The sequence below is a fragment of the Chinchilla lanigera genome, unplaced genomic scaffold (assembly GCF_000276665.1).
Source record: "Chinchilla lanigera isolate Chin_1 unplaced genomic scaffold, ChiLan1.0 scaffold00002, whole genome shotgun sequence".
Lineage (NCBI taxonomy): Eukaryota > Metazoa > Chordata > Mammalia > Rodentia > Chinchillidae > Chinchilla > Chinchilla lanigera.
In genome coordinates, this window is record NW_004955403.1 from 46,618,527 (window position 1) to 46,637,279 (window position 18,753).

General features: G+C 44.1%; 1 protein-coding gene across 2 annotated transcripts in view; it reads right to left on the reverse strand.

Moving 5' to 3' along the window:
• Entpd4 (ectonucleoside triphosphate diphosphohydrolase 4) overlaps positions 1–18,753 on the reverse strand; it is a 28,412-nt gene that overhangs the window by 9,316 nt on the left and 343 nt on the right. Inside the window, exons 2-8 of one of the 2 annotated variants that reach the window (XM_005373701.2) lie at positions 9,902–10,019; positions 8,600–8,797; positions 7,581–7,786; positions 4,513–4,663; positions 3,600–3,703; positions 1,911–1,970; positions 1,528–1,658 (exon numbers count right to left, since the gene is read on the reverse strand). In XM_005373701.2, coding sequence (XP_005373758.1) covers positions 1,528–1,658; positions 1,911–1,970; positions 3,600–3,703; positions 4,513–4,663; positions 7,581–7,786; positions 8,600–8,797; positions 9,902–9,909 — 858 coding nt within the window. In that variant the 5' untranslated portion in view covers positions 9,910–10,019. Of the gene's footprint in view, positions 1–1,503; positions 1,659–1,910; positions 1,971–3,599; positions 3,704–4,512; positions 4,664–7,580; positions 7,787–8,599; positions 8,798–9,901; positions 10,020–18,753 lie in introns of both variants that reach the window. The other variant, XM_005373700.2, reaches the window with a different exon arrangement.

Sequence of the window (18,753 nt, forward strand, 5' to 3'; positions counted from 1 at the left end):
GTTCATACCCTCTGAACTTGTAAATGTGTTAAATTCTAAGCTGTAGAAATAAACCTAATAACAGAAACTTCTCTATACACAAAAATAATCTTTGTAATTCTATGATTAAAACAAAGAGATGTCATCACAATGTATGACACCAAGGAATATTAAGTTAATTATAGTAACCAGTGGTTCACAGAGAAACATGTTTACGCAGTGTTAAATAAGGATAGAAAAAAACATACAAAGAGTAAAATTGTATCTATATTTAAAAAACTACAAATAGGGAAAAAAATGAATGAAAAGGAACTTATCAAAATTCTAATAATTTTTTTTGGACAATGAATCTATGGGAAATTTTAAATGTTTGCTTTTCAGTTTTTCCCTCAAATTCCTTTGTATGCTTGTTACTTTATATTAAGGAGGGAAAATATGATTTTTTACAGAGTATAATAATTTGTATAGTCATGTCTGGAATGGAAAGTAGGAAATACATATTATTCTTTTTTTTTTTTTTTTTTTGGTTTTTCGCCGGTACCGGGAACCGAACTCATGACCTTCCGCTTGCCAGGCAGGCGCTTTTGCCGCTGAGCTAAATCCCCAGCCCCGGAAATACATATTCTAATACCTGAATTTATGAAGCGTTTTTCCAAGGAGCTTAGTAGACACGCGTAACATCTACTGAGCAATCCTAGGTGCCTGGTTGCAGTGCATTAAGATATATTACACGCATATCTCACAAGCGTGGAACGACCTCTGCAGTAGGGGCTCTCCTTCCTATTTAAGGAAGAAACTGGCTTAAGGAGGTATGTGACTTATATACGGCCACACAGCTACTGAGGGACAGGATGATGATACCACCTAGGCCCCTCCTGCTCCACAGCTTGTGAGCTACCACACTGTGCCGTGTTCCTGCCTCCTGGGGGACAATGCAGGACACCAGGCTTCTAATTTACAGCTGGACAAAAACAGTCATAGAGACACACAGCAAGGCAGGATGCCTGGCCTGCTGACGACCACAGCCCGTGACAGAGCACTGAAGCAGCGGGTGGAGAAAAGAGAGACTGAGCCCTGGGTTCAGTGGACACCAACCTCGATCCTTTCCAGAAAAGTCTGAGGTTGACTGAGGCATGGAAAAAATAAAAAATAAAAAAGTATTTTCCCCAGTGACAACTTAAAAAACCTGATGCTACTGTATTAAGTTTTTCAAACCTTGTTGAGAAAAGAAGTGACTGAAGAGATAATAATATAAGCAAAAACTCAAGCATGCAACTGACAAGATACACCAAAGAAAAACTAAGTTCCGAAAACAAACCAGCCGGTCTCAAGGCACAAGGCCATCTTGAGGCTTGGCAGAGGCCTGCCTCGTCCTCCTGCCTCCTTTCTCCTGGGTTGAGAAGGCGGTACCTCGGCAAGCACAGTAAAGATGTGTCAGACTCAGGAAACGAAACAAAAAAAAATGGATGGAGACATGTTAAATGAAAACCAAACCAACAGAAGGCAATTTGTACAGATAGTAACCTGCTGTGAGGAGGCAAAGCTTACAGTTTCGGGGACTTCGTACGCTATCTGAGTGGACACGCCGCCCATGTCGAGGATGCCTGCTGTTCTCTTACGGATGATGGCCCCACTGTTCTCACTGCCAGGAAGGCTGACCTCCACGACCGCCTCATCATCTGCGGAGGCAGGAAACGCCTGTAGGAGCGGGACAAAGCCAGGACCTGGCTCTCCTGGGGTAGCTGCGCTTTCCAAGGGATGTTTCAAACACGTGAGGGCAACCCCTGCCTGCTCTGCCCAACACGAGTGAGGCTGAACAGCGGCTCCTCTTGCTCTGCTCCCACACAGCGCCCATGTCACAGACTTAGTTCCCTTTCCGGCTCTGACCACAACTTCTAATTAGACACATTAGCTGGAAGCAAGACACTTACCCTCTTCAATATGCTCAAATCGCCCAAGGACAAAATTAATGCCGATCCATGCATACACACCTACAGGCAATGGAGAGGGTCCAAATATGAAAAATTGGGGTTTGAAACATTTTGTGTAACTCTTATCAATGCAGTCTGTGCAAATGCCTCATGTATTTTAATCTCTGGCCTGGGAAACATCACCAAATAGCACATTTCTTATTATTTTTTCCTAGTAGTTTCCAAGAACTCTCAAATTTTTAGTATTTTTATATTTTGTTTTGTTTTTTGAGACAGGGTCTTGCTTTGTAGTTTAGGCTGGGTCTTGAACTGACTATGCAACCCAGGCTGACCTCGAACGCCTGGCAATGCGCCTGCCTCAGCTTCCCAAATGCGGGGATTTCTAGCCTGTGCCACCATTCCTGGCTCTCAATTTTGATATTTATAGTTTTATGGCATTTATAGAAGTTGAAAAGATAATTCCTCAGGTGCTTGTTTTCTTTTGAAACTTCAGGGTTGTTTCAAAATATCACATCTTTTAAACTTTTGATGAAGTTTCATTTTTGTAGGGAATTAAACCTACCAATTGCAAGGTTCTATAAACTCTAAAGTAGTTACATTCTGCTCTGGTCTTTCTGCTATTCCTCACACTCAGCTGCCAACTCTGATCCACTTCTGCATCATTTCCTACCCCTGATTTTTACCCACTTTTCACTGCCACACTGATTCACGTCATTTCAGAGAGCAGAGGCGTCCTACCCTCTCCTGGCAGCCCTCTCTGTCCTCTGCCACTGGGCTGATCTACAGAACAAAGTTTAAATAAACCTGTGGGCTGACAATTCAACACTGATCCGCTTTGTGACATTACCACCACCTTTCTTATAGGCCGTCCCTCAGGCAAACGCTCTGTCCGGTGTCCTTACTGCCCTGAACTGACTCAGTCCTTTCTTCTGCTTGGAATGGCGCTCCTGGCCTCCGAGCCCAGCCTCGCCCCCTTGTGTGGTCCATTTACAACTACCCCTTGCGGCACAGTGGCACAGCTCAAATGGCGATCTCCACCAGGGAAGAAATGCCTCTCTTTCCAATCCCCACAAAACATTTCCCTTATCTTCCTTTGGCTCCTGCAAAGACTCTTACAGTTCTGTGCTGTTCACTGGCCTGTGAGTGGCTGAAAGGCTGTTCCCAGCTTTGGTGCGCTCTGCAGGGCCTTTCACAGAGGAAGTACGTGCTGAAGTGACAGACGACTTAAAAGACTTTACTTTTAGGTCTCCATTTCTACCAAGCTATGCCCCAAATAATTTTACTGACTTATCATTTAATTCTCAAGCAGAATCAACTTCTTTGAAGACAGAACGAATTCGAGAATTTCCCCTGGCTAGTGAGTAAGTCAGGAGCGTCCAACAGCTCAACAGTGGTCCCAGTCCAGCAAGTCATGCAGTTAGACCAGGAGCACAAACCTCTTCCATCACCGTGAGTTCAAAGTATGTTCCCTAAATGCTGGGAAGGTCAACTGTTATTTCTGTTATTTTTTAATGACTTAAATATTTCAGTAATAAAGGCATATAAGAAACTCATTTAATCACTCAAAAATTATATTTTAAGAATATGATTTCCCAAATCTTACATTAAGAATAATTTGATACAGTGCACACTGGGGAGGATTTAAAGGAATAGCTCCCCAGATTTTAAGCTGAAGGCTAATACACCAACCTTCTTGTTTTCCTGAAATAACTTCGGCATGCGAGTCAGAAAACAGAAAGTCAAAGTGCACAGGGATGTCAGTCAGGAGGTCTTCCAGAATGGCTTTCTGCTGGCTGTAAGGCAACCCAAAATTTACGTGTCAAAATAGCACATCCTCAATTTTTCTATTTTGTTGTTGTTTTTTTTTTTTCCTGGTACCGGGAATTGAACTCACAACCTCACGCTTGCCAGGCAGATGCTGTGCTGCTGAGCTAAATCCCCAGCCCCAGTTTTTGTATTTTGAAAAGAAAAAACACAATTCTTATGGCTCTGATACAGCCTACATGAAATAGTACTTTTTGTGTGTGTGTGCATTACCGGGGATTGAATCCAGGCCTTGCACATGCTAAGCAAGTGCTCTACCACTGAGCTACAACCCTAGTACATTTTTTTCATTTTATTTTGAGATAAGATCTTGCTGGGTTACCCAGGCTGGCCTTGAGATTCTCCTGTCTTAGCGGCCTGAGTAGCTGGGGTTAAGGTATGTGCAACCACACACTAGGCTAAGATAGCTTCTTTTAAAACTAGAACAATTCATTGAAAATATTATTTTAGGAATGATTTTTCAGAATATCAGGCTGTGTGAATTATTTGATTCCTAGATGTAGAACTATAACTACACATGTTCCTGAAATAGTAAAACAGATTATTTTAAAAATGATACATTTATGATACATAACCAAGTACATTAAATGCTACTTGGTGGGTTGTGGCTGCGGGAACAGCTCTGGGACTGGTCTAGATGTGCAGACAGGATCCTGGATTCTTGCTTCTGATGATGGCGGCAATGGGTGATGATGATGGTGCTGGTGGAGGAGGGCAGGGTGGGGAGACAGAAGAGCAGAAGAGCACAGGCGGCCCTGGCTCTGGTGCAGAGGGTCACCTTTTGGGAAGGACTCTCATGCCGGCCGTGCAGAGAATGTAGAGCGGTGTCTCTTTGTGTTTTGCTCGTGGCACGTGCTCTGCAGCGAAGTTCAGAAGGGGAGAAATGTAATCGCTGACTTTCTCTGGAGAGGTAGCGAACTCTGAGATGCCTAGAGAAGCAGGACATGTGGTCAGCAGGCGGCGCTCTCCGCGAATGCAGCAGGCTTCTTCAGTGGACGAGGCTGGCACAAAGCCAAGCTCTACTCTCTTCCCCTAGCACTCCTGCCCCTCTCTTCCTCACTGCTCGGCCCTGAGCGGTCACTCACATGCCTCTCCTGTCATCAACCGCTTCCTGCCACAAAAGAGATCGCTCCTCCTTGGAAGCTCACGTTCTCGCATGGCTGCCGCAGCACTGTCAAGCCAGGGGTCTCCACATCGTACTGCCAGCCCTCAGACCTGCAGGTGCTGACTGTCCCCTGCACACATCCACCAAAATGCAACGTCCCCAAGCTCGAACTCCACACCTGCCCCTGCTGCCTGTTACCGCTGGGTCAGCCTGCTGGGTAACTGCCCTCTTCCTGGCCCCAACGTGCATTCAGGTTTTCATAGATCCCCTCCTGGGGTCCTCTCACTTTACTTCACTCTCATCTCTCTGGACATCGCCACCCTCTGCTGGTCTTGTGCAACAGGTCCTACCCAACAGCCTCAGCCACTCCCTACGCAAAGATGCTTTCTTTCAGCTTCTGACTCACACTTCTGTGGTTCCTCAGTGCCCTCCCGACAAAGCTCAACTCTAGAGGAGCACCGCCTGGCCCACACACCCACCCACCCTCATCTCTTGTCAAGTTCCTCCCATTCACTGGCAGCTACACCGAACTCACAGATCACCCTACCAGGACCTGTGCACCCCCCGGGAAAAGCCTTCTCTTTCCCGCTTTCACCTGGCTAACTTCTCCATGGCAACTCAGCTCCTCCCTCCATGGCGTCATCCCAACAGAAGCCCAACAGAGGTGAGCTCTTGCTGCATCCCACACTCCCCAGCCCTGCTGGTTACACTCACTGCACCATAGCAAGATCACTCACTTGACTGCCTATCTCACTACCACTGCAAGTTTCTTAAGGGCACACACAGTCTTGTTCAAATGAATTTATATTCCCTGCACCCAACACAGTGCCTGGCAAATGTTTGTTGAATGAGCAGGTGAGTCAGCGTTGGTGAACCACGGCATGTACCACAGTGGGCGGTGTGTATCGCTGAAGGCTCTAAAAGGTCCACCCTCACTGACGTAAGTGAGAGACTCTGTCACACAGCCTCCAAGAGTAAAAATGAAGGGACTCTGGAAGCCCGAAGTTCCTTATTTCACCGAGTAAGAGCTTGTGGGCCCAGGAAGATGAAGTGGTTTGTCAAAGGGATCTGAAGAAAATGGACCAAAAGACAAGTCTTTTGCACAATATACAATACTATTTCAATGGCGACCAACTCCCAAACTAGCTAGAATCCATTAAGCAAATTTCTAGAGCCCTGCTACAAACACAGGTGCCCAGGCTTCAAGACAGAGAAGTGTTATGAAAAGCACTTTGATTTCCACCCTGAGCACTCTGTATGGCAAGTGCCATGTCAAGGCAGATTGTACTGAGGTCCTGGTGTACTCTGGGATGGCACAGCTGTCCCTTTGTGTCAGAAGGACAATTCCAAGGTGTGAACACTTTCATCTTACTCCATGAGAAGTGTTTAATTCCCAACTGAATCTGGTATGAAAGGCTAAATGTAATGCAAGGTGCTCTGTCGAGTTTTATCGGTCTTGTGGTAAGTTTTTATTTGATCAACATTAACCCTGAAAATGTTTCTAGATTGGTACAAACTTAAGGAGTAGGAAAATAGAAAATTAAAAGTCATTTGCTAAGTCTTAAAGAAAAATTAGTCTTTGTTCATGGAAATATACTTTGATATTACCTATATTTCTGAAATGGGGCATAATAAGCTATAGTAATAAAGATTTATCAATATTCCTTTAAAAAATTTTTACTCAACATGTAATAACTGTCCATATTTGGGGATACCATGTGATAATTTGATATATGTATAAATGTGTGATGATCAAATTGGAGTAATTAGCATTTTGATCTCCTCAAACATTTATCACTTCTTTGTTTTTCTCTAATAGTTTAAAATGTGATTTCCTCATATCGTTTGAAGTTTTTTTTTCTTTGGTACTGGGAATCGAACTTAGGACCTTGCACTTGCCAGGCAGGTGCTGTGCCACCAAGCTATATCTCTAGCGGTAGTCTGGATTTAACATTTTACCGGTTTAAAAAAAAAAAAAAAATTTACCTATTACTACAACAGTAAGATAAACTAAAAGCTCTGTATCTTTATTAAGATCTATAGCTCACTGTTTAAGGTTGTTGGCTCACTTTCAACACAAAGTCATTTCCAGGTATTCCTGATGTCTCTATCCTAATGCTCCGGACAGAAAGCTGCCATCCATGGAAATGGTAATGATACTTGGGTGAGAACCACTCATTTAAATTACCTAAAGGGAGCCAAGCCTCAATTTTACATGTCACACTAGTGAAGAAATGATATTATCTTTAAAAACTACACATAATTATATTATCTCTTTTAAGCTCTACGGTCACCCTTATTAAATAATCTAGATGATCAGAAATATTTTAAGACAATTTGTAAAAACCACAAATACATATCAAGGTATCAGATTACAGATCTTCATGAGTTAGCTGAAATTGCCTTGTCATTAAGAATAGGGAAAAATGGCTACCAAATAGCAAAAGCCTACCCACAATGAATGCCAACTAGCAAACGTGGAGGTAGACACCAAGAGTGAAGCACTGTGACAAATGCTACAGAGGACAGAAAGATGTGGCCTTTGGATGCCTGGTCAAGGTGTTGGTCTCCCTATATAACATATAACACGGACAGAAGAGGAAAACCGAAGTGAAACCAGGAGACCTGCGAGGTCCTGCTGCGAGCTCTGAGGCGGGGTTAAGACAGTGCCGAGAGAGAGAGGAGGACTGAAAGACTGCACAGAACGTAAGTCATGGGTCCAACGCTTCCGCTTCACATACCCGGTTTTATTTTCATCACCACTGGCTTTCGGTTTTTATCCCTCATTTGTCTGATATCCAGCAGATCACGAGGGTTGCCATTGTGCCTTGGCCAACAATAGACAAAGACCCGGGACCCGCTGCTCCCGCAGTCCACCACGATACCGTAGTTCACGTTCGGGTTGTTGGTGTCCGTGGCTTCAATGTCTGTGACTCGGGCCAAGTACCTGGTGTAGCAAAACACAGTGCTTTTACTTAGATGAAATGTCACCCTACACTTAAATGACAGAGAAACTGCAATACACAAATGCCAACCGAGATTTCTGAGCTTTGTTGGAGCATGGCCGCACCGTTCCTCATGGCCAGAAGCAGGGAAAGGAGATGAAGCAGGTGATGCTGATGAAGATCTTCGAAATCAAGCACACACTCATTACTCCTGGACAGAAGTTCACACGGGCCCCAAAAAGCAAACTCTCTCCAAAATGCACAAGTTTACTCAAAGCCCAGCTTAAAACACTACAGAGGCGCTGCTTCCATCTAGGTAATTATTCAAGGGCCTCTTTCCGTTTGGCTTTTATGCCACGTGGTGGTACAGAATCTGATTCCCGCAACCATGTGCTCCTTATGTTCCAGCCTAACGGCAAATACCCTGAAGCCACGAAATGACAGTGCTGTGTTGAAACACCCGTGCTCCCGCCGCCAAATTCACTTGTGAAAAACCAAATCATCACCGCAATATTATCGCCTGGGAGGTGATCAGACCTTGACGGGTAAGAGCCCAGACAGCTCCCCTGCCCCTTTCCGCCACACGAGCGTACAGTGAGAAGGGACAAGGTTCCACCCGTGTTCCAGGAAACAGGCCCTCACCAGATACAAAAGCTGCCGGCACCCTAGCCCTAGACATCTCAGCCTTCAAATTATGAGAAATACATTCCTGTTGTTTATAAGCCGCTGTCCATAGTATCCTGTTACAGCAGCCAGAACGAACTGGGCCACACGGTACAGCATCCCTTCTCGAAATAGCTGTGTTCACCTCTTACCTTTGAAACTTCTTGTCTTTGGATAGTCGCCCATACTTATTCCGGATTATGACAACAGAGAAGTACAAAAGCGAGACAGCAGCAGCCAAGACGCTAATGACAATAATTTGGCGTAAATTGGTATTCAGAATTCGAGGACAGCTCACTGGAGAGATGCTAAAATGCCAAGAAGCAGGAAAAAGACAGGAGATGCCAATCCTGAAATATCAAAAAACACATTTTAAAGCAACATGCTCTCAAGAGGCCTCCCCTGACCTGAGCAGATCCTATAGTAAGACGTCCGGCTTGAGTTCATCCTACTTCTCTGCCCACTGCTGTGTGAATAACAGTATTGTTCCCCGTGGCTATTCTGCTTCTGGGTACATTATTATAAAGTGACAGGAATCAGAATTAGGCCCTAGGTCGCGACCCTTCTGAGTCTCTCCCTTTCTCTCGAGAGTATTATGTGGACTGCTGTTTTACCCTGCTTAGTTCCAAAAAGAACTAGAAATAGCGTGTAAGAATAAGGTAGGTCAGATAAGTTGATACACCAATAATGAAGTCCAGTTTAAGGACGATGAAAGCAAAGTGAAACAGAGGATGCAGAGCTGCTCCTTGTGAGCTAGGCCGCAAATGTGTGCAGCATCGTCATAGAAACATGCACTACTAATACATAAGCAGCTTGGGAGAAGCAAGATTTTCTCAGCCCTTTAACCAAGGCAATTTCTCCCAGCTGACTGAACAAGGAGAAAATAGTATCTTTAACAACATCTCCATAACAAAGCCAATAGAGGAGTGTTGTTATACCCTGTGTTTTGAGAAAGACTTCTTTGGGGTATTTTTGCAAATCTATAGGAAACTTTCCTTCTCTGTTTATATCAGGAACGAGATGCGCATGCTAAAACTATTATTAGGCTTTGTTAGACTAAAACAGCTCAGTGAAGTGGGGTTTAGCCTGCTGACCCAATGAGATTTGCCACTTGTGGTTTCTTGCCTCCGTGGAGGGTCAGAGCTACTGCACGGCATTCATCCTCCTCCTCTGCACCTCAGAAGCTACATCAGATCTCTGGTGCTTAATATAATGCCCTGCGGAACACACTGTGCAGGCGTTAATTGCAATCTACACTAACCAGGCATTATCACCTTCTCTCTGAGACAGGTGCCCCATTGGGCCCCAGAAGATTCAAAGTGTTCATCAGAAGTGCAGCGCAACGTCCCACACTTTTGTGATTTAGGTTTTTTTTCTCCCACTAAAGAGTTGCTTTTTCACACCAAAATCTCATGTCACGTATTACAGCATGAGGGACTAGGTCCACCACTCACCTCCCCATACTGAAAAAAGGCCAGAGACCAGGCGATGTCGTGGGGGTCAGTACTTCTTACACAGTTACAGCAACAGTGCTGGGGTCCTTCTTGAGTCACCATCCTCCTGTTCCAGGAACTGAGAAAAAATCAAACACAGCACAGTCAGGAAAAAAAAAGTCTATGTTCTCTATCAAGTGTGTGCTTAAATCCGATCGCCCACAAATGGATAGATAGGTACCTTTGTGCCGAAATTGTTGGAAGGGCTTATTCTGAGCAATATATTTCTAAGTTAATTTTATGCTACTGTAAATGTAGGCCTAAACCAAGGGTCTGGTACTTAATTGGTACTCTCTAGGCATCCCCATGGCCCCAAAATATCGAGGCATCAAATAGGCTTTAAATAACTCATTACTATATGATAAGCAGGTTGAAGGGAGGTATGAGTTAGGCAGAATGATGAAATGAACAGGACCGACTCGAGAGGTATGTGTTAGACTTCACTTTCATACACAAAGCACTCTGCGGGGTGCTATGTCCCCAGGTCTCTCCTACCCTTCAGGCTCCTCCTCCTGCCCCCAGACCACACATCACGGAGACCAGGGGCCTCCAGCCAGGAGCTGCTAGCGCAGAGGGTGTTTCTGAGTCTCTTTTCTTGGTCAGGGCCATCGCTTGACCGCTTTGAGCCTCTCCAGTCTTTGATCTCCTCTGGTGTGCTTCTCCACTCTTGAATCCTATTCCAGATCCTTCCAGTCTCCTGCCTGTCTGCTCCTGCATCCTCCCCGGTTCTGCCTGGATTCCATTCTCTTAACTTAAGCCCTGCTCCTGCTCAGCCTCATGACTGCTGCATTTTCTGGTAACTCAAACACTTCCCCACCCCAGTTTCTCTCCTGAACTGCACCCTCAAGCCTCTCGGGTATCTCCACCCGGAGCTTGCACAGGCAGTGAAACCCATGTCAAGCTGCAATCCCCACCCTCTCTTCTCTCAACCTGCTCCTCCTCGGCGGTCCCATTCTTGAGTTCACTAAGCTGCTCAAATCAAGAAAGCAGTGCCTGGCCTCTGCCTCCACTTTACCTTCCATACCCAATTTCTTATTGATTGCTGCCATTTCTTTAACTTCAACCCATCTAAAACCTGTCCCTGTTCTTTACCGCCTTTCCCAAGGCCGCACAGTATCTCTCCTCTGCTGTCCTGTCCCTGTAGTCTCCCACAGGGGCTCTCGAAGGCTGCCCCAATGCTCTCAGGCACAGATTCTGCCTCTGATGTCGGAACCCACGCCCTCCCACTCAAGACCGTGATCACATTACTCTCGCATCCAATTCCCCTAGTGGCTCCCACCCACTTACATGCAGAGGCTTTATTCCCACCGCCACAGTCCTGCAGCTCTGGCCACCTGTTCTGTTGACTGTATCATCTACTCTCTGCTAGTCACAACATTCCACCCAAACTGGGGGCCCTGGATTCGAGTACACTGGTCTCTGATCTTCTGCTCCTTCTGCTTAAAAGCCATCTGCAGGGCTCACTTTTCACCCCTTTAGGTCTTTACTAAGATGTCACTTTTTCAGAATTAATAATGGTAAATGTTCCCTCCTATCACTTACCTTTCCGTCTTAGCATGTACATCTTTTTTAGATACCTACGTAAGTATTTATTATGAGCCAGGGCCTGTTCCAAATGCTTTACAAATATGAATCTAGTCCTAATGACCTAGTTGGTAGATGTTATTATCAGGGCACTTTACAGATGAGGCAGAGGGGATAAGTAACTCGTCTAAGGCCACACAGCTAATAAAAGGCAGAGCTGGGGCCTAAGGGTGAGGCCCCTGCACTCGTCCTTATCCTCTAACACCCTGTGTGTGTGCGTCTGTGTGTCTGTTCATGTGATCCCCCTCTGGCTCTGTGGGGGCCAGATTTGGGTCTACCTGGTTGATGGTCACATTCCCACCCTTGGAGACCCTAGACTCTTTCTTAGGTTCACAGTTTGGGACCCTGCAAGCTTAAGAGTTCCGACATTGGTCTTCACAGGACACAGAGGAACTCCCTGCCTCCAACCTTCCCTCTCACTGGGGGAAAAATACTAACTCCTCAGGAAGTAACAGAGGCCCCTCACAAGCTGGACCTGCAACATGCCCTGCACGCATATTTAAAGTCTAAAAACGAAGTTAACACTTGGTTTCTCAGGGGCACTAGCCTCATTTCAAGCGCTGAGCAGCTGTGTAGTCTCTTCACGGGCCAGTGGATGCTGAAGATGGACGGCAACACGGCAAGTGTTGGGGAGCACTGAGCAAGCCCGTCCCGCCTGGTCCATCCCCGAAAGATCTCTGTATGCCCCTGAAGCCCCAGCCAAACTAAACACAGATCCCTGAAAAGCTTCACACTCCTCAGCACTCACACAATGCCCCTATCCAGGGTCTGTCAGCAGGCATTCCTAAGTCGCCCAGGGCACAAGCATGCACACTCCTCCGGCAGCGCCTCCCCAACTCCCAAGTCCCTGTGTCCGGTCATCACAGTAGTGGGCCTGGGCGCTGTATCTGGGGTGACCCATTGCGTGGCAACCCACCCACTGCAAGCGTCACAAGGGTGGGACATGCCTGTTACTTTCCTGTTTCCCCAGAGACCAGTGACTTGCTACACAAATGATGAGAAACCACTGTTTGTTTCACGCGTGGCTGTAAATGAGGTACAAAGAGGAATCGGAGTCAGGCATGGCGGCATACTCCTGTAATGCTAGTACTCTGGGAGGCTGAGGCAGGAGGGCTGAAGTTCAAGCCTAGCCTGGGCAAATCAGAGAGACCCCGTCTCATAAAAAACAAAAAGGGCTGGGGCTGTAGCTCAGTGACAAGGCCCTGGGCTTCAATCCCCAGTCCCCAACCCTAATAGATAAATAAATAAATGTAGCTCTTAAGAATTTCTAACCCAGTAGAAGGGATAAAAAACAGACACACAAAGACATATGGAGTAAAAAGTATTAATAATGTACCGAGGGAGAAATCACTGGGGTTCAAATTTTAATATAGTACCCATATTGTGTCATGTGCCCCAAATTCAAGACAAACAATATTTGTAATTTAACTTTAAATAAAAAGCAAAAAAAGTACTAATTACCTAATGTTTAAATAAATTTTAATATTTTTATAAAAGTTATCTTTTAGCATTTCAAGATGGTGAAATTATAAATCATATCTTTCACTACAATTCCAACGTCTTAAAAGATTTAAATATTAAATATCCATAGAAAGGAAAGATGAAAATACATGAGCTTAAAATGGATACGGTCTTCCTGCAAATTACATCAATATCTCAAACCATCAGTGAAATTAAATATGGTTTTACAACAAATCCTTTCCAAAAAATACATGTCTTGATAAAGTGTTTTTAATATTTATAACAAAAGGCAAATGGCCTTTACATATAGAACATTCTTATAAAATAAGAGAAACACTGGAACAAAAAATAGGCAAGGATAATTGTAAGTCAACAAGAAATACAAATGGTTGATAAACTTCATTGCTATTCAGAAAAACAGAATAAAAGACTTGACAACTATCAGATTGGCTAAGATTTAAGTTTGATGATATTTAAGTAAGGAGGTCATCAAGTATTGTTATGAGAATCTAAATTTCTGGAGGTATTAGTATAATATAAATGGACATCTTAAATATGCTACCCCCTCTTGTCCCTACAATTCCAGAAATTCACTGTTAGGAAATAATAAGGTACATTCACTAAAAATATGTATAGGATGTACATCATAGCACTGTGTATAAAAACAAAATACTGTTACTAAAGTCCTTTATGGAGGGTGGGTAAAATTAGACAATGTTATTTATACAATGGAACACAACGTGATTATTCAAAGTGATGATGCAGATTTGTATTTACTGATGTGCAAAGAGGTCTACCAGGTATTAAGGGAAAACATGTTGTTATGGTTTGTGTCTGGGTGTCCCCCCAAAGCCTCATGTGGCCATGGGGCAGGCTTTTAGAGTTTGATTGATTATGGGTGTGAGAGCTACACCCACTCTGGAGTGGATAGTTTGCACATGTAAGGGAGAGAAAGAGGGTGCTTCTGCTCATTTCCTCCCTTTTGTGTGTGTTTGCTGCTTTGCTATGTTCTGTCACCATGAGCTGTAGCCCTCTGCCATGTGCCACTCTGCCTTATAATCTGCCAAGTATGGACTGAAACCTCCACAAACTGTAAGTGAAATAAACCTTTCCTTCCTTAATTTTGGGCATCAGGTATTTTGTCCCAGCAACAAGAGAAAAGTAACCAAGACACATGTTATCACACATCAAGAGAAAAATGGGAGGAAAGAAAACAAAAAAGTTAACGGGGCTTATTGAGTAGTGAGATCATATATTGTCTTTGTCTTCTTACCTAGGTTTACTTATATTTTTCAAAGAGCATATATTAATTTCATCACCAGAACAACTGAACTACTTCTTAAAAGCCACTTTTGATGATGATGTCACCAGTTTCCAGCATCAAATCCTCTTCTGGATATATTAAGAATGCCGAGGCTTAAAAACTTCTGCCAGGGATTCCAACCTGAACATTTCAAAGAACTGATGATAACTATGTGATAAGTGAATGAAGAAGCAAAGAAAAGAAAGTGTTAGTAACAGCTTGAGGCCCCTATTAAAGGCAAGTGGAAAAAAAAAAAAAGGCAAATGGGTCCTTTAATGATCCAAGCATCAGTACTAGGAAGGTGACAGGGGAAGGCATGACAAACCCATGCCTTTGGTACAGATTGGTAGAGAAAGAACACTAACACCAGAGAAACAGCAAGAGAGAACTAAAAGAAAAGTTAAATCAAATGAGATCTTGCTCTAAGAGCTCAGAGAAGAAAACAAAAAAAGGTTAGTGTCAATAGGAAAGAAGTCCTGGAGGTGAGAGGTTGTGTTAGTTTTTCAACAACGTGATAAAGTATCTGACACTAACGAAGGAGGAAAGGTTGATCAGGCCTCACGGTTTCAGAGGTTCAGTCCAAGGTTGGATGGCTCTACTGTTTCTGAGCCTGTGAGGCACACCGTCAGGATGAAAGGGTGTGGCACAGGAAAGCTGCTAACCTCACCATAGCCAGGAAGCAGAGAGAGAAACAACCAGACAAGAAGGGGCCAGGGACTAGACAGTCTCCAAAGTTATACCTTCCAGTGACCAGCTTCATCTACTTAGGCCCCATCTCCCAAGTTTCCATCACCTTCCAATAATGCTATCAAGTTATGAATCCATGAAGACTCGCGATCCAATGACTTCCCCAAAGCCTATCAACTAGGAACCAAGCCTTCAACACGCTGAGCCTTTGGGGGACATCCTAGATTGCAACCATAACAGAGGTAGACTGGATGGGGGTGAGAAAGGAGAACACAATTCAAAGATGCACTGTAAGAACGATCGCAGCATACTTAGTAAACTTTATTTCATCTGGTGTTTGCTGTAGGCCTTCTTTTTGTTACATGAGGATTTGACAAAAAGAATAAACATTGTGTGTTAAAAATTCTGTGTTTAAAGACACAATTTATAAAGGACAATACCTATAAGAATACCTATGAAGGTCAATTCATAACTTACTGAAATATTTGCTTTTATTCAGGACAAAAGTATGGTCAGCAGTCAACCACATGGAAATGTGACTTCAACATGTAAATTTCACTTGTCCTTGCAGCTAAGAATCTGCCACCAGAAGTCAAACTTTAATACTGTACTACATGAAGCTGCCATGTTTTAAAACAGCATCAGACCTATCACCAGGGAGACACAGGAACCCTCCTGGTTTCAGCTGCTGCGTCCTTTTTAGCTGGACAGCCTTTGGTGGCACAGAGCCCATGGGTTATGGGTCAGTATCTTTGTGAGTCTCTCAGTGACAGTCCTAAGGACAAATCGCCTGCAAAGGGAAATGGCTCCTCTGGCAAAAAATGCAGGATTCAGTGAAACAGGTATTGTTAAAACTCGAACTAAGAGCAAACAAAATAAAAAACAGGCGAAGTCCTGAACCTGTGAGACTGTGAGAGCTGGAACCCTGGACCTTTGAATTACAAAAGGTATCACCACATGAGGGGTGCTTCAAAAAAGAATCATTTGAATGTCAAAGGATTTCAGGAGTGGAAGGGCCCTAAACAACTGTAAGCATTTGGCAGTTCTGTAAGAAAAAACTCAGTGTGACCTGTGAAATGAAGGCTGCAGTGTGGCACTGAGTCAGCTAGGCTAAAACATCCATCGAACAATGAGCATCATTATTTTAAGAAGAATGCATACAGTTGCACTGATGACCTATATTTTTTAATATATTAAAGTTTTTCATTTTTCAGTATCAAATCCTAATCAACCTCTCACTATTCACTTGTAAAAATTCTGGTCTTCACTGGAGATCGGTCTGCCCTCTGAAGCGGAGGCCCCAGAGCTCAGACCCATCCTACCACTTAGTCCAACAGGAACGAGAGGGCCCTGGGCATACTCTGCCTTCTCCCTCTGGCCAGACCGTCATCTCCATGGAGGAGCCCTGGGTAATCATGACTATGGAGGAACAAGCAAACAGCCTGTTGCTAGACACAGGTGCAAGTCTCTCGGTCCTTCTTTTCAATCCTGGCCTTCCTTCCAGCCGTCACACCTCAGCGACAGGAGTCACTGGTGAGGAGGTAGTATGCTATTTTTGACAACCCTTAGGCTGTAACTACTTGTTAGATCCTTCTTGAGTATCTCTGTCTTCCTGAGAAACCACTTTGAAGATACCACCATGTATTATAGCAGCCACTGATATTTTCCTACTAAGCTATCCATAACTCTGTAACGTTTGTATTGTTCCCATCCTATTTCATAAATGGATGCATGTTTATTATTACGTGTTTCCTACAACAACCATTGAGAATAGTTAATGATTATTCAATAGGTCACTCATGTATAGCTCTATTTATTTTCTTTAGAAGCCACTTTGAAGACACCAAAGTATAGTACAACAACTATTGATAATCTACCTCTTTTGTCTGTAACTCACTATTATTTGTCTATTTGTTTTCCTGAGAAACTATCTTGTAGATAACAATATGTAAAACAATAACCGTTGATAATTTCCTACCACTTTGTCTGCAATTTGGTAAGCCCCCCTTATTATTATGTTATCCTTCTTTTACTCTTTAAAGTAAAAAAAAAAAAAAATTCTGGTCTGTATTTTAAATGGGCTTTTTCTGGTCATACACGTCCTGCATCAGCTCTCTATCTCCCCAAAGTGACTTTCCTCAAGTTCAACAGCCCCAGTTGGTTCAAATCGTCCCTGTAAACTCAATTACACCCAAGTCTGGGGTTACGAGCTTTTGACACAAATAATAACCACCTTCAAACCCTTTCTAGAAGACCACCCATAGGATTACCTGGTTCTCAGCTTTGATTCTCATTTCACTTTATTCCACCGTTCTATAGTTTATCAAGTCCTACGGATTCTTCCTCAAATGCTCCACTACTACCTCTGGACAGACCCTGTGTTGGGTCACTTGTGCCTTCCCTATGAATACTACTTCTTTGTAAAACACATTCTTTAAAATATGACCAGCCTAAGAATATTCTGGAAGCCTGTGGATCAACATCAGCACCTCCATGGGGCACCTCCATCATCAACCGTGTCCACTTTAGGTTACCAGTCTGTTCTCTCCTCTGTCCCTGTAAGATCTCCCTACTCTGGGGAGGTGGGTCTCTTCCTTCCCACAAGATGTTCTCCTGCTTGCCTCCGCCTGTACCAACACCACTCCTCCTAATATCCAGCTCTCAATATTACACTGCTTTCAAGGCCACAGGGCAGTATTTTTCCTTGTCAAGATTTAACTTGTTATAATTCCTAATGTTTTCCCACACTCTTAAGTCCTGCTTATTCATGCCCATCCTTTTAAAATAAACACACTGAACAAATATGTACAGAATATAAATCATCCTTAGATCAACTTTCCTTTTTGCCTCTTCTATAGGGGACCTATACTCTCAGGGCCAAAATCATGTATTTCCTGTTAAAGCTAGAAGAACAGAAGCAATAGATGGAGTATGCAACAAACACAGGTGATAAATCAAAGTTAAAGTAAAGAAATAAATTAAACTGCTTGTACAAATTAAGAGTTCTCTTTCAAACTCTAAGTGTGGTGAACAGAATTAACAAACATGATACAAAGATGAGAAACATCAAATAGAACACAAAGAATGTGATTCCTGTAGGCCTGTCCAAGGATGGACAATTAGGCATTTTCATTACACAGAACAAATGAGAGCTGCACTGTGCAATTAAGGTGAGATCTGAATCTATACTTCTGGATTCTTTAAGAACCTCTAGTTTACCTTCTAGCATGAAAAGTCCCTGCACTATAAAAGATCTCTTTTATTTCCTATTGATAAGTGTTCTCTGAAAATGCTCTGCACCTGTGTTCATCTAGCTGGGGCCTGGGGACATCTGTAGGTTGTGGGAAGTATTCTAGAGAACGAAAGGATCATCCCTGTAAAAGGAGTCCATGCATTACTCCAGTTGAGGAATACTGCCGTGCAAAATTACTTTATCACCCAATTAGCTCCATTTTCCACAGAGATATCTGACACGAAACTTGGCAAAAGCAGAGCAAAGCAAAAATGATGCCGTACGCGTAAACGTCATCATTTCAAGGGACAGGCAGGGCGCAGGAGGCTGGGGCCAGCATCCTTCTGCTTGGCCAGGTTCCACTCCCGCTACGTGTCGGGGAGGAACACGCAGCGCGGTGGCCGGGGAGGCGTGCGCCACGTTCGTCCTAGGCGGACTCGGAGCGATCACCCGCCACCCGGGTACGGGGCGCCCGGATGTGGGCACGCGGCCCAGGCACGGGGGCGCCCCGGGGACCGGCGGGGGCGCACACCGGGCGAGTCGAGG